We start from the raw sequence: 15,529 nt of genomic DNA on the forward strand, positions 1-15,529 counted from the left end.
ATTAGTGATTTATATCATTTTAAAAACAAAAAAAACGATCTTGTTTCTAGAAAAACACTTGAATGCAATGAAAATAAATTGTTAGCATTGCAGAGGTGTTACAAAAAAATGGATGGCTTGTATTTCTGTGCTTGGAGGAATTTAAAAAGCCAGTTTTATTTGATCCATATTATTAAGGTAAATTGTCCTTCACCAGGTGGATGAGTTCCTGCAAGTGAAGTTGTTCTGTGTAAATGGTTTCTTTCTTTAGTTTTGTTCATTATGAATGTTTCTCCAGTGTTTTATGTTTGACAAAGTAGAAGGACTGGATGGAAGTAGTCAGTAAATTAAAATAGTCTTATGTTTTGAGAGTGTGTATTTGAGTGTTTATTAAATTGACTGCACTTCCATTTTAAGGACTTGACCCTTGTGCATCCTTAGGGATTTTTTATTTTTGTTTGATAAGTTAATGAAAATGGCATATATTTGACCTTTTTTCATATTTCACTTGCAATTCCTTTCATCAAAAAATATTGACACCAATAAGGATAAAAATGCTTTGAAACCCAATATTTAATTACAGGGCCATTTCAACATTCATTAATTCATGCAAGTAAAAATACCCAATAGCAGGTCAATGCATAAGAAATAGGACATTTAAACTAATCAAAATGACATGGAATTGGGCACATTTTGGAAACAGTCTTGTGACAATGGTAATCTTTAAATAAATTATAGCTAGTAGTTTTATATGTTGACTAATCATCAAAATGCACGATGTAAAGCACACCGTAAAAAAAAATGTATGGGTAATTTTTCTGCAAGGTCATGATCCAGTAATTATATGGACATAACACAAAGCAATGAAGTGCAAAATTAAAAATACATATTAAACACTGCATATACACACAATTTTACCAAATGTTAGACTTTTTAAGGACCCACAGAAATCCTATAATATGACAATTCATATCTCACCCTACCAAATTAACCCCTTCTCGTTCTGTTTTAAAAATTCACAAGCGTATCAACAAGAAAAAAGTCTTCCTTAGTCTTTTGGCTAAAGTTTGCATTTGACTATTTTATCGCATGTCTCTCTGTATTTTAATTATAAGCAAATTAGTTTAGATTTAACTCTCAGGATGAGGTCAATTACTTTTGTTGTGATTGTCGTCATTCCAAAAATATAGACAATAAAGCTCTACTTTAATTTATCTTTCAACATTCTTTTACCTTTTAATGACATCTCATATGCAGCTGCAAATATTATGCATTTGGTTGGCGTCTGCTTATCAGCATGTTTAAGCTATAAACGAGGTCTGGCCACTGGTATTTTCATGCCGAAGTACTAAAAGAAAGATTCAGGATTTTTCAGGGCAGACATCATATTTAAGTATAGACAAAACTGTTAGATCGTGATCCAAACTTAATATGATTTTACATTCAAATTACTCTCACTTCCTTTGTTTAATATATTTTGGAATGTTTAAAAGTCCAAAATCAGCACAACTGCAGCATTTTGTTATTTCAGCAATTTTAGTCTTTCACTAGCAGTGATATTTCAAATGGTGAAAAGGAAAATTCCCTACAATCGTCACAGATGTAAAAAAAAAAAAAAAAAAAAAAGGAAGTCAAAACACAGGACAGATATTTTACAAATTTAAATGACAAACTAGATCCATGGAACAGAGCACATGTTGGGTATGTGAAATGTTTTTGTAAGTAAGGGATAAAGTACATCCAGCTGGTTGTTAATGCAGAATAAACCCTTCAAGTCAGGTTCTTGATCAGCCTGTCAAGAGTTTTTCTACGCTGATTCTACACTTATTACATGACTACTTGCCACATTAGTAAATATTTGTTATTTTTTGACACTATCGACCATTCTGTTTTATTGAGATGACTGAAGGCATATTTACATTTACATTTATTCACTTAGCTGACGCTTTTATCCAAAGCGACTTACAATTGCTATATATATGTCAGAGGTCGCACGCCTCTGGGGCAACTAGGGGTTAAGTGTCTTGCTCAGGGACACATTGATGTCTCACAGTGGATTCGAACCCGGGTCTCTCACACCAAAGGAATGTGTCTTATCCACTGCGCTAACACAATTAGGGGAACCGCATTAAATGAAAGAAAAGATGAGTTGGGTTCACATCCTATCTTAAGGGGAGGTCTTTATCTGTAGCTATTGAGCATTTTACCTCTGTTAATGCTGCAGGTACATGTGGGGTACATCAGGGTTCCGTTTTAGGCCCTGTTTTGTTCTCCTTTTATCTTCTTCCTTTAGCTATGATTTTTGTGAGTATCAGATCTCATACTATCTTTATGCAGATGATACACAGCTTTATCTTCCAGCTATATCTCTCCAGTCCCTAATTGATTGTGTAAGTGAAGTTAAAACTTGGATGGCGTCATTTTTTTTAAAGCTAAATTATTTTGATCTTTGGATGGACTGAATGTGCTTCCATCCTTTCTAAAACTTTGAGTCCTATAACTTAAACTGTTGGCACTTGTACTCAGAATTTGGGTGTTATTTGACCCAAATTTGATAAACACATCAATTCAGTAGTGAAGTCAGCATTTCTTCAGCTTAGGGTGATTGTTACATTTAAATCATTCTTTTAAGGATCTGGAGACTATTATTCATGCATTTATTTAAACAAGATTGGATTATTGTAATTCATTGTATTTACGAATCATTCAATCTTGTTTATCTTGTCTTCAGATGGACCAAAATGCTGCGGCCAGACTTTTAACAAAAAAAGAGAAAGTATAATTTATGATTTATATGGTTAGTTGTTTTATGTTTTTTATTATTTTTATTTTGTACAGCACTTTGTTTGACACTATCTGTTACGAATGGCTCGAGCGGTTGGAGGCTCCGATTGACAGAGGAAACAGTTGGTCATGGTTAACAGTGCTTTTTATTACGGTGCACAGCGACAGTCACTCAATAGTGGTGGGAAGAAAACAAAACAACAACAAAAAAAAACCCTTAGATACAACAGAATATAAACTGCACCAAACATAAGGTCAAAGCAATCTAGATCAATAAACACAACCTGACCTGTATGTGCAACTGCCCTACATAAGCAGCACTTCCCCAGAGACTCTCTCCTCGCCTCCTATCTCTGCACTGTCCTGCTAACGTTCTGGAGCCATTTTATAGGCCCGACTCCTCCTACTCCAGAACATACCATATGAAAGGTAACACGTTTCACCTAAATCATACGAATACATACTGAAAATAACAAAAACCATCACAAAAATAAAATACAAATAAACATACATACAAGAAAAAGTCATATATAAGTATACATATTCAAAGGAAACAAATAACTTGAGAAACCTTCCTCCCTTACAGCTATGAGAATGGACTCTCCGGTGACATCACTCACAGGAACAAGATGGCGGACACAAAGACCTATAAATAGACTGGATGTCTAACTGAACAGGTTTGGCAAATGACTCTTGGAAATAACATGGACAAATGCACTGTGGTAAGCATAATCTGCATCTCTCTTACACTGTATTCAATAAACTATGTGAATCAAATACTTGTAGTGGTGATTTATTTCTATATATGTGAAAAGACAATTCTATTATGTGATCATCATAGGCACTCATGTTATGGTTGCTAGTTCTCACATAACTCAGGTAAAACTACATACAGGACATCATACAGCCAATTTACAACACACAGTGACATAGAATGTTACACAAGTCCATGCCTACATGAATCTATGTCGGCTAACAGACTACAATACATGACACCGGTGTATGTGTGCGTAGTCCATGCATAATCGCAGGCTCACCCTGTGACACTATCGTTATTACATGTGCTATATAAATCAATAAAACTAAACTATCTAAAATTAAACTAAAAACTTTAGATCAAGCTTTTGTCTAGCATTCAGCCAAGACAACATTCTGACAAGATGGACATTTAACGCATGTACAGTCATATGACTAATTACAGTTTGTCACCATATAAATGAAGACAAGGACATAAAATGTTATTTGAGAATAAAGTATTTTAAAAGCTTAAATCACCTTTATTTATATAGTGCCTTATACAAAACAGATTGTGTCAAAGCAGCTTTACAGTGTTACACAGGAAAACAGGATGTGGAGAATGCAAGAGGATGATGATACATTTATATTTAGTCATTTAGCAGACACTTTTATCCAAAGCGACTTACTGTACACATGAGGATAATGGAAGCAATTAAAAACAACAAAAGAGCAATTATGTGTAAGTGCTATAACAAGTCTCAGTTAGCTTAAATGCAGTACATGTATAGCAATGGCTTTTAAATAATATAATAAATAAGAAGAAAACAGATAGAATAGAAAAAGAATAGAGCAAGCTAGTGTTAGAGGTATTTTTTATAAATATTTAAATTAAAATTAGATTTATGCATTTAGCAGGCGATTTTATCCAAAGCAACTTTACATTGCATTCAGGCTAACAATTTTTTTGCCTAACATGTGTTCCCTGGGAATCAAACCCCCAACCTTCCACTTGTAAATGCAATGCTCTACCACTTGAGCTACAGGAACACCGTATAAATTTGTAATTTAAAAAAAACGAAAATAGAATACAAAAAAAAATTAGTATTAAATTAAATTTTAAGTTAGATATTTTATTTTAAATTTAGGTAAATGGTGACAGAGCCGGTGGTGGTTTTGTAGGCAAACATCAATGCCTTGAATTTTATGCAAACAGCTATTGGTAGCCAGTGCAAATTGATAAACAGAGGTGTGACCTTTACTCTTTTTGGCTCATTAAAAATGTATCTTGCTGCCGCGTTCTGGATTAATTGTAAAGGTGTTAATAGAACTGGCTGGAAGACCTGCCAAGAGAGCATTGTGGTTAGCAATGTGGTCTGAGAAAAGTCAGCTGATCATCAATCATAACTCCAAGGTTTCTGGCTGTTTTAGAAGGAGTTATGGTTGACGTGCCTAACTTGATGCTGAAATTATGATGAAACAATGGGTTTACTGGAACTACAAGCAGTTCTGTCTCGGCAAGATTGAGTTAAAGGTGATAGTCCTTCATTCAGCAATAAATGTCTGTTAGACAAGCTGAGATGTGAGGAGGTACCGATCATATCATCAGGATGGAATGATAGGTAGAGTTGAGTGTCATCAGCATAGCAGTGATCTGAAAAGCCATGTTTCTGAATGACAGAACCTAATGATGCCATGTAGACAGAGAAGAGAAGTGGTCCAAGAACTGAGCCCTGAGGCACCCCAATAGTTATATGTTGTGACTTGGACACCTCACCTCTCCAAGATACTTTGAAGGACCTTTCTGATAGATAAGACTCAAACCACTGAAGTGAGTTTCCTGAGATGCCCATTTGCTAGTAGGGTTGATAGGAGGATCTGGTGGTTAACCGTGTCAAAAGCAGCGGACAGTTCAAGCAGGATAAGTATTGAAGATTTGGATTCTGCTCTTGCCAGTCTAAGAGGTTCAACAACTGAGAGCAAGGCAGTCTCAGTTGAATGTCCACTTCTGAAGCCAGATTGGTTACTGTCAAGCAGATTGTGTGTTGTGTGTGAGAAATGCAGAGACTTGGTTGGTTTTTGTGATGAAAGGAAGAAGGGAAACTGGTCTGTAGTTCTCCAAAAGAGATGGGTTGAGGGTGGGTTTCTTAAAGAGTGGAGTTATACGAGCCTGTCTAAATGATGAGGGAAAAACACCAGTGTGGAGCATGTGTTAATGATGTGAGTGAGTGCAGGTACAACTGTCAGGAGAAATGGCTTGAAGGAGATGAGATGGTGTTGTTAAATTCACTCACAGACGACAAAAGCCATTACCATGAAAATAATAATGCAGACTGTAGTAGACAAGTAGCGGACAAGTAGTAGGATGATTAGAAAGGATGAGTTAACATATAGTTTATAGTTAACAGTACATTTTTCAGTTAAGGTCAGTTCATCATTGATTCAGTGATGCCATCGTCAAGCTCATTTCATTTCTGTGTCTGTGAAATCACAACGATAATATTGCCAGAAATTAAGTGCCCCCAACTAAGCAAGCCAAAGGTGTAACTAACACACATTGGAATGTTGTGACTAACCAAACAGAATCAAGTATTCCAGAGTTCCTTGTAATAATTTAGTGATATTCTTTAGCTAATACATGATGTAAAGTAAGCATCACACAGCCATCATGATACTTTCATGAATTGTTTTTTATATTAGATACAATTTTCTTTTAGACATTTTCCTATTTGTAATAGGAAAGAGTAACCGAATACTTAGAATAATCTCAGTCCCTAAATATCAGTTCTTCAGAATGTGGAAGTGAATGTGCCTTTTTTTATTTAAGGAACATGACTAGATAAAGGATTATAATAAAAGGGAGGTGTTGTTTTGATTTTTCATTATAAGAATCAAGTTATTATTCAAGCTGATTTTACTTACATTTTATGGTCTCAGAAAATGGGAATGGATTGCTCAGAAGAATACATTAGGATGGAGATGGAATGTGAACCAAAGAAATCATTTCGGAGAGGTTTGGAAATTACATACTGTTACAGAAACTGAGAAATAATTAAACTAACTTAAAGCTTAAAGCATTAAGCTAATTTGACGTTTACAGTTCAGGTGAAATGGAAAATGTTTCAATAAGTCTTGCAATTACATTTATTAAAATGTCTTAAACTTTTTTTATTATTATTATTATTATTATCACAACAAAATCATATTTTATATTTGGAATGTAATTGGAATTGAGAATGCAGTTCAGCAAAATCCTTCTTCCTCAGCTTCAATTGCTGATCAAAGTAATGTTTTGTGCTGAAACATGTATCATTAGTACTGTTGCTTATTTACAGTGCTTGTAAATAGCTGTAAACTCTATTAAATTAGATAAATCTCAAGTATTAAACTTGGGTGGGGATGAATTAAACAATATACATTAATCAAGCGTATGTTTTTTTTCTTCCTTTTCCTTTTTTTCCTGCAGGTCGTCCATGTACCAGACAAACTGGGATACTTGTGCTTCTAGGAACAGTCTGCATGATTATTTTCATGGTCATGGCTTTTGTCTTCTGTGAGTGAATTAAACAACACAATCTTTAGTGTACTGCAGCCAGACTGCTTTAATTTAACTGTGGTATGGACTAGGGCTGCAACAAAAGATATTGATAATTGATTAATCTAACGATTATTAAAGATTATTAAATCAACTAATCAATGATTGTTTTAAAGATTAACCATTAGACTTAGTTTGATTATTCAGAATTTTGTAATACATATTCTAACAAATAAATAAAAAGCTAATCACTTATATTAATATTACATAATTAAAATTTGTATACATTTATTTTTTACAATACAAATAATAAAAAAAAATATATTGATTTTGATTCTATAAACATTTTGTATGTTTAATATTTCTACACTGCTAATATTTGTTATAAACATCCTTTATTGCTATAAAAAATACCATCAGCTGCATGCAAAACACATACAAAAAATATATCGTCATAATATGTCTATTTGCTTTCATATTTCATGTGTAGAAAAATGTTTCACTCAATAATTTTTTATATGGAAGCTCAGGACTAGAGAGTAGATGCGCTCTGACTCATAACACTTGCGCACATATAAGAAAACGGATGGTGCTCTACAGATCACATGATTCAGTGGAGAATTATTAGAAATGTTATTCTGTATAAAAGACATGTGAGAATAAATCTGCTCTCAAATACCAGTGATTACAAGAACTCAGCTCTCTTCTCTTATCTGGGTCACTCTTCTTCGGTCTTTGTTTACACTGGTTTTTGAAACAGCGCCACCATTCTCGGCCTTTTGTGCAACAGCAGCTTCTCCGGTCACGTGATCCTAGCTCAAATCTTATTGGAAGGCCTGTGTTTTCACTTTGCAAGACTGAAAAGATTCGTCGAACTGGTTGGAAAAAAATATTTGCATTTTTGGTGCGCGAATGTTCCAATCTATATGGAAACATCCATAGAAATTCCAGCGCCTCATCATGTCTGATAGTCATTCTGCTTTTTCATGCTCAGTGTGGAAGGGTTACAATAAGGGCTTCCCCTCCGATGAACTTACCTCCCAGAAACCCTCGCTCCACTTGCACACCGCAGCCAGTGGAGATGCTTAAGGAACGTGCAAGACCTTCTCGAAGAGTACCAGCTATATCCTTCAGGGCTCCCCTGATGATTGAATGTCAATCGCTGCATCGGGGGGCGAATCTGAGCTCTCTGGGGAAGAAGATTCGGCTGCACAAACTCCTTCTGAGATAGTAGCAATTCCAGAATTGGACCCTGAAAGGATGGCTATGCTTCCCGGGGCAGCTGAGAAGGTTCAGGCTCGGGTGGAGACATCCACTTTGTCCTGAACCTTCGAGGCTGGATGATAAGTTTCTCGGGGTGTCTCGCTCTGGTTCTCAGCACCCCACCCAGGTGCCTTTCTTCCCGTAAGTGCATGATGAGCTTACCAGCTGGTGGACGGTACCTTTTACTGCTGAAACCAATCTGGTAGCTTTTCCTCCCTCACAACTCTTGATGGAGGGGCAGCCGGGAGGTAAACAGAGTTCCCGTTGGTTGAGCGGTCAGAATGTGTCTCCCTTTTAAGGCCTGTAAGCATTCGTCTAGTCTGACTGACAGTACTTATGTGGCCTGTGGAGAGGCAACCTCAGCCTAACACGCTATGGTGTTATAGCAGGTTCATCAGGCCAAGGCACTGAAAGACCTGTACCAGGGTGATCACGAGCCTGAGGTTCTGAAAGTGCAGCAGAAAGCTACTGAACTAATGCTATGAGCATTGAAGGTCACTGCACGTTCACTGTGTAATGTGATATCCACGCTTGTGGTCCAGGAACACCATCTCTGGTTGTGTCTGGATGACTTAAGGGTTGCTGCAAGACTCAGTTTTTAAATTCCCCCATGTCTCAGATGCAGTCGAGAGATTTGCCCAGCAGGCCACGGCTGCACAGAAGTAGACAGAGGGCCAGGATGCTCGCCCATCCTGGCCCAATGAACAGTTGCTGCCATCTGACCGCCTACTGCAATGCCTCGGTCTGCGAGTCACCTAGGGTGGTCCGCTGTGTCCACCCTGCTTCCGTTCCACAGCAGCAGCAGCTACAGCTAATCGGCATCGTGGAGCCAGTTTTAGACAGGCTGCCCAACCAGTCTAGGCTCCCTCCAAACCTGGCAAAAAAAGGACAGGTAAGAGGAAAGAGAATGGAGATTAGAGACTCCATCCCCAGATGGTCCAGCTGATCTGGAGAGGTTTTGGAACCACTCAGGTAGACCTGTTTGCCTCTCCAAAAACCTCTCACTGCCAGCTGTTTTATTCCTTGACCGAGGGAATACTCGGGACAGATGCTCTGGCACACAGCTGGCCCCAGGGCTTGCACAAGTATGCGTTCCCCCCTGTGAGCCTCTTTGCACAGACTCTGTGCAAAGTTAGTGAGGACAAGAAAGAGATGGGGCGCCCTATGACACCCGTGTCCAGACCCCTGGAAACTCCAGCTCTGGTCCCTGGATATGCCATGGAGGATCTAGGTGACCTATCCCGAGAGGTAGTGGACACCACCACTTCAGCATGAGCACCGAGACACAAGACAATCGTTTGCCTTGAAGTAGAACCTGTTTATCTAGAGGTGTACATCTCACAGAGAGGACCTTCGGAGATGCTCGATCAGGGCTGTGCTTTCTGTTCTCCAGCAGGGGTTGGAGCGATGCCTGTCTCCCTCCACACTTAAAGTGTACGTTACTGTGATATCTGCACACCACGACCCCGTGGATGGTAAAACAGCAGGGAAAGCACGACCTGGTCGTCAGGTTCCTTAGGGACCTCCCTCCAAACCACTTGGGACCTGAGTCTGTCGCAGTTTGAATGTGCACGGTTATCATACAGTAAACATTTGCGTATTTGTGTTTTTTTTTGTTTTTATGAAGACACATGCTTACATGCATGTACAACAGAGAAAATGGCAGAGACAGAGATTATATCTAATTGAAATCCCATGCCGAAAAAAGGTTTAAATCTTCAATATGAGAATACTTAGGATATAAAAAACTCACAGGTCTGCTACAACCCGTCTAAATAATAGCTTGATTTAACTTGAAGTTATGACAAAAATAGGTTGCACTTTATTTTACAGTACGTGTATGTACATATAGTGTACTTACAGTGTATTTATCTAAGAAAGTTCTGGTAATACAAGGTAACTACATGGGGTAGGGTTAGGTTTAGGGGTAGGTTCAGGGTTAGTACCTAGTTATTACATAGTTATTGTAATTACTATAATAAGTACATAGTATGTACATGGGGAACAGGACTGTAAAATAAAGTGCTACCCAAAAATATGTTAGTATTGCACAATGTTCTTAAAAGTTATAATAACAACAATAATATTCTTTATAATAGTTAATTAATTTAAACATTATTTTTAAGGAGCATCGTGTTTGTCCATGTTTTAACAGTATACACCCATATGTTGTTCCGCACTTTGCCAAAAATAAAAGGAGTTGTTAAATTTTAATTTGATAACATTTTAAAACATTCATTAAAATGGTAAAGTGTTATATGGATAAACATAAGGCTTATATCTTTATTTTTAATAGTTTTTTAAATTTATGTTTATCTATTTATTGAGAAGCAAGACTTCATTACTTTCATATTTCAAGTTTGTTGCAATAAAGGATTTGTTCACTTAACTTGTTCTTATCCTTTTAAGAGTCATTTTTACTGATTAAGAATTATTGTTTAATATATACCATCAAACTGTGATATTTTCTGAGATTATCATGAAAATCTCATACCCAGTTTTGGTAACAGACTTCTAATTAACTGTCAACTGTTTTTGGTAGGTGGTGCCCTAGAAAATAAGGTTGCAGAGATGCAGACCTTAGTTTCAAGCCTGAGTTCATATTTTAACACATCTGGAGCAAGTAACCCAATGACTAGGGGTTAGTAAGTTGTCTTTTATATTTTTTGACAGATCATCATAATCATAAATTCATAATAAAGTTCAACATTACACTCTTCAGGTGTCTTCCAACATGATGTTTAAATATTCTTTTCCTCTTTGGCTTTTAACACTGAATATAGTTCTAGATATCCTGTTTGCATAAAAAACACAGATCATTTATTAATTGGTCCCTCTTATTCTATATGCATAAGAACTGCAAGAAAAGAAATTGTCTAATATCGAGACCTTGATGACTGATCTTGCCTCCTCACTGAGTTCACTCACATCCAAACAAGAAGAAATCCTGCAAAGGTTGGGTAAGCACTGGACGTACTTTTCAGTTTTGAATCCTTAAATGAACAAATTAAGGGTTTGAATCTGTTTCATGGCTCAAATGATGAAACTTTCTCTGGGTTTTGTCCTACAGAGCGCCAGCAGAATGTGTCACACACTGAAGTCAAGAGTTTGATGGGCAGTTTGAGTTCTTCAGTATCGGCTCTTAGGGATAAACTGACAGAGCACAGCTCAAATTCATCTGTTTTTTCTCTACAGTCTTTTCAACATACACAATTTATTTTGAGTAAGACCTTAAATTGTATTACCTAAAATATAAATGTAAATAAATTTTTCATTTAAAAATCATAAATATTCTTTTCTATAGAATAAGCTTCTCCTTTTATTAGAGGTAATTGTTGATATACTGTATTTTTTTTTACTTGTCTTCAACTAAAGTGGACATTTCAAGGACACTGATGGGCCTGAGTCATTTCATGGGGGACACGAGATCATCTATTCAGTTACTTTCTTATAAACTATCATTTACCAGTGAGTAAACTCTTAATTCAAAGTGTAATATTGTGCTCAAATAAAATGCAGCTTCTTTTTCAATGATGTTATGTAGCAGAATAACCACTGTTATTTTTCCAAGAATGTTAATAATGTTAATAATGATGGTACACCAGGTACAACAGGAATTACAGCTTTAGTTACAGTATTTGAAGGTGGTCAGAGTAAATGAGGAGAAGCAGTGTGGGAGAACAATATCTAGCTAGGATTACATTTATTAGACAATAAATACAATTTTTAGACAAAAAGTTGGTTCTGTAATCTTTTACTCAGGGTGTATAGAAAAAAAATACTGTAAAACTTAGATAAGAATTCTTAAATAAGAATTTACAAAAACCACCTCAGCGAAAAGGGGAGGTTTACCAAAATGAAAATTCTTTGATTTAAAATAATTGATTAATTAGTTATGTCTCTTTTGATTTTGCCTTTACCGTGACTTGAGTACAAATGAATGCACCATTTTCTACTCTCTTTCTTTCTCTTACTTACACAGACTTGCTTACATCAGGCTGTATTGAATCCGATTGGATCCCGTTCAGAAACAGCTGTTACCTGTTCTCACAGAATGTAATGAACTGGACCAAAGCAAAAGATTACTGCCAAAACCAGGGTGCATTACTCTTAAAAATAGAAGATGCCTCTGAGAAGGAGTGGGTACGTGGGTACACAGAAACTAACACAGAAACACTCTCTCTCTCTCTCTCTCTCTCTCTCTCACACACACACACACACATAAACACACACACCAATCTAATCTGTCTTTCAGTTATTATTTTATCTCCCTTCTTAGCAATTTGTTACCAATATGGCTAAACCACATTCATACTGGATTGGTCTTACGGACCAGAACACAGGGCAGTGGAGATGGGCGGATGACACTCCTTACACCATGAATAAAGAGTAAGTTAAATATATAGAGAACCAGACCTTTGGTTCCAGAGGTACATGGTTTGCATGGGTCTTAAAAAATTTAAAATATCTGCAACGTTACAATGCTGAAAGTTCAATGCAAATTGAGAGAGATTGTTTAAAATGATGGCAGTTTAATGCCTACAGTTATGGCTGGTAGGAACTACTATGAGCTACTTCCCAGGTTGGTGACATCACAAACCCTGAAATTTACATAAACTGAATTTTTTTTTTTTTTTACATTTATTGAATATTGTGTATGCATGATGTGAAAAACTTGAGTGTAAAACTTATGTACTAGTTCTATGTTTGAATTGTTTAAATTATCATGACGCAATTAAACAAATTGTGCGGACATCGTTTTTGATCATTTATCATTTTCATACAAGCTTGCGCTCTTTATTGGCCTATAATTTAATAAATCACAGATTACTAGGTATTAGCTATATTACATGTTACTTTGTAGATATGAATGAAAATGGCCCGATGAGAGGAGCTGTCCTCTGCAAACAATGAGGATATTTGTTAAAATGGCTAATTCTTGTCGATCAGTTTTGGATATTGCTTTTGTTCAACTATAAATTAACAGTTTCACAAATTTTGAATTTCAATTTCACAGACAATGGAGTCCTGGGCAGCCGGATGACTGGACCCATCATGGACTGGGAGAGGAAGGAGAGGACTGTGGGCACATTACAGTATATGGGCTGTTAAATGATGCCCACTGCTCTTACCAAATGAAGTATATATGTAAAATGAAAAAAAATGTGCCTTAAAGTGTGGTCAGCCCTGAATGAATAAAAGCACTGTCCACGGACAAGTCTAGATAGATTTAATTTGGAGTATTTTACATTTTTTGTGTGCAGTGGGGGAGTACTGTGCAGAAATTGTTAACTTTTGGTTTAAATTACAAATCAAATTAATGTGTTTGGTGTAGTTAATACAGGGTTTCTCCAGAGTCTTTAAAATCAAATTTTAGACTTTTTAAGAGTTGACAAATGAAATTAATACTGCATGACTTTATTGAAGTGAACAAACCCAAACAATCACAAAATAAATCAGGAATCTCAAATTCTTTTACTTAATTAATCAGGCTTTGGCATACAGTACTGCAAACAAGAGGAACTGTGAGTTTAGGTAGTCAAAAGCAGTTCAATATTTACATTAGAATTGGTTTAAGTTCTCATGTATTAATACACATTAAGAAGAGTTCCAATGATATTGCTATTCACTGATACAATAATGTGCTTTTTAAGAAAAGCAATAAAAATGATTGCGCATATATTAATAAAATCTATATATTGAATGTGTTAAATCATCTTTCCAGTGACCCAGAAAGAAGCCACACGAGTTTATGCTGATATAAATGCCTGACACTGTTTATTGTGTAATACCAAATACCAATAATGGCTAAGGGGGGAAAGCATTGTAGACTTTTATCATAAACAAGCCTGAAATAACAATAAACAAAATTAACAAATGGTCTAACTCTCACATGCTCTTTAAAACATTCCCTAGCTCCGTTGTCCTCCTTCTCCCCCGTTTTCATCAACTCTAACAGCTGACTACTTTGCCATGTTCTTCATTAATAAAATAAAAAACATCAGTGCACAATTTTCCACCCCACAATCTGTCAAGCACATTTTATCAGCAAACATACACTCATTCACATCCTTCTCTTCACTCTGAGGCAGAAGTCTCCCCAAACTCATCCTTTCTAATCATCCTACTACTTGTTCGCGTGATCCTATTCCATCTCATCTCCTTCAAGCCATTTCTCCTGCAGTTGTACCTGCACTCAATCAGATCATAAACACATCCCTCCACACTGGTGTTTTTCCCTCATCATTTAGACAGGCTCGTATAACCCCACTACTTAAGAAACCCAACCTCAACCCATCTCTTTTAGAGAACTACAGACCAGTTTCCCTTCTTCCTTTCATTGCTAAAACTCTTGAACGAGCTGTGTTCAACCAAGTCTCTACATTTCACACACACAACAATCTCCTTTACAGTAACCAATCTGGCTTCAGAAGTGGACACTCAACTGAGACTTCCTTGCTCTCAGTTGTTGAAGCCCTATGACTGGCAAGAGCAGAATCCAAATCTTCAGTACTCATCCTGCTTGATCTGTCTGCTGTTTTTGACACGGTTAACCACCAGATCCTTCTATCATCCCTACTGGCAAAGGGCATCTCAGGAACCACACTTCAGTGGTTCGAGTCTTATCTATCAGAAAGGTCCTTCAAAGTATATTGAAGAGGTGAGGTGTCCAAGTCACAACATCTAACTACTGGGGTGCCTCAGGGCTCAGTTCTTGGACCACTTCTCTTCTCTGTCTACATGGCATAACTAGGTTCTGTAATTCAGAAACATGGCTTTTCAATCACTGCTATGCTTCTGACACTCAATTCTACCTCTCATTCCATCCTGATGATCCTGATCCTTTACATTTAATCTAGAACGCTGCAGCAAAATTAATTTTTATTAAGCCAAAAATAATGGATGTCACGCCTCTGTTTTATCAGTTTGCACTTGCTCATCGCATACTTAATTTTAAATACCCAATATTTTAATTATAGCCAAAAGTATAAGTCAGAATTTCATACAAAATATTTTCACTTCCCCAGTTCAGTTTTTATTTTTGCATGTAAAAGTCAAAGATCAGCACAACTGCAGTATTTTGTTAATAGAGCTGAATTATTTAAATCGTTCACTACAGTGAATCTTCAAATGGTAAAAAGAAAGGAAATAAGTTACTAAACATTTAAGAAATCTAAATATTCTACAGAGTTATGTTTTTCCTATAATAGAGGTAATCATGCTGAAATATTG

At 36.4% G+C, this 15,529-nt stretch overlaps 1 protein-coding gene across 1 annotated transcript; it reads left to right on the top strand.

Annotated features, from left to right (window-relative positions):
* Positions 1-6,341: 6,341 nt before the first annotated feature.
* Positions 6,342-14,589, top strand: asgr1c.2 (asialoglycoprotein receptor 1c, tandem duplicate 2). Its single transcript, XM_052557227.1, has 9 exons — positions 6,342-6,511; positions 6,965-7,051; positions 10,839-10,937; positions 11,152-11,256; positions 11,367-11,519; positions 11,672-11,764; positions 12,279-12,439; positions 12,576-12,685; positions 13,314-14,589. The coding sequence occupies exons 1-9, from the start codon at positions 6,439-6,441 to the stop codon at positions 13,468-13,470; spliced, it is 1,038 nt and encodes a 345-aa protein (XP_052413187.1). The 5' UTR covers positions 6,342-6,438; the 3' UTR covers positions 13,471-14,589.
* Positions 14,590-15,529: the final 940 nt, after the last annotated feature.

Source organism: Carassius gibelio, chromosome B5 (assembly GCF_023724105.1).
Source record: "Carassius gibelio isolate Cgi1373 ecotype wild population from Czech Republic chromosome B5, carGib1.2-hapl.c, whole genome shotgun sequence".
Taxonomy (NCBI): domain Eukaryota; kingdom Metazoa; phylum Chordata; class Actinopteri; order Cypriniformes; family Cyprinidae; genus Carassius; species Carassius gibelio.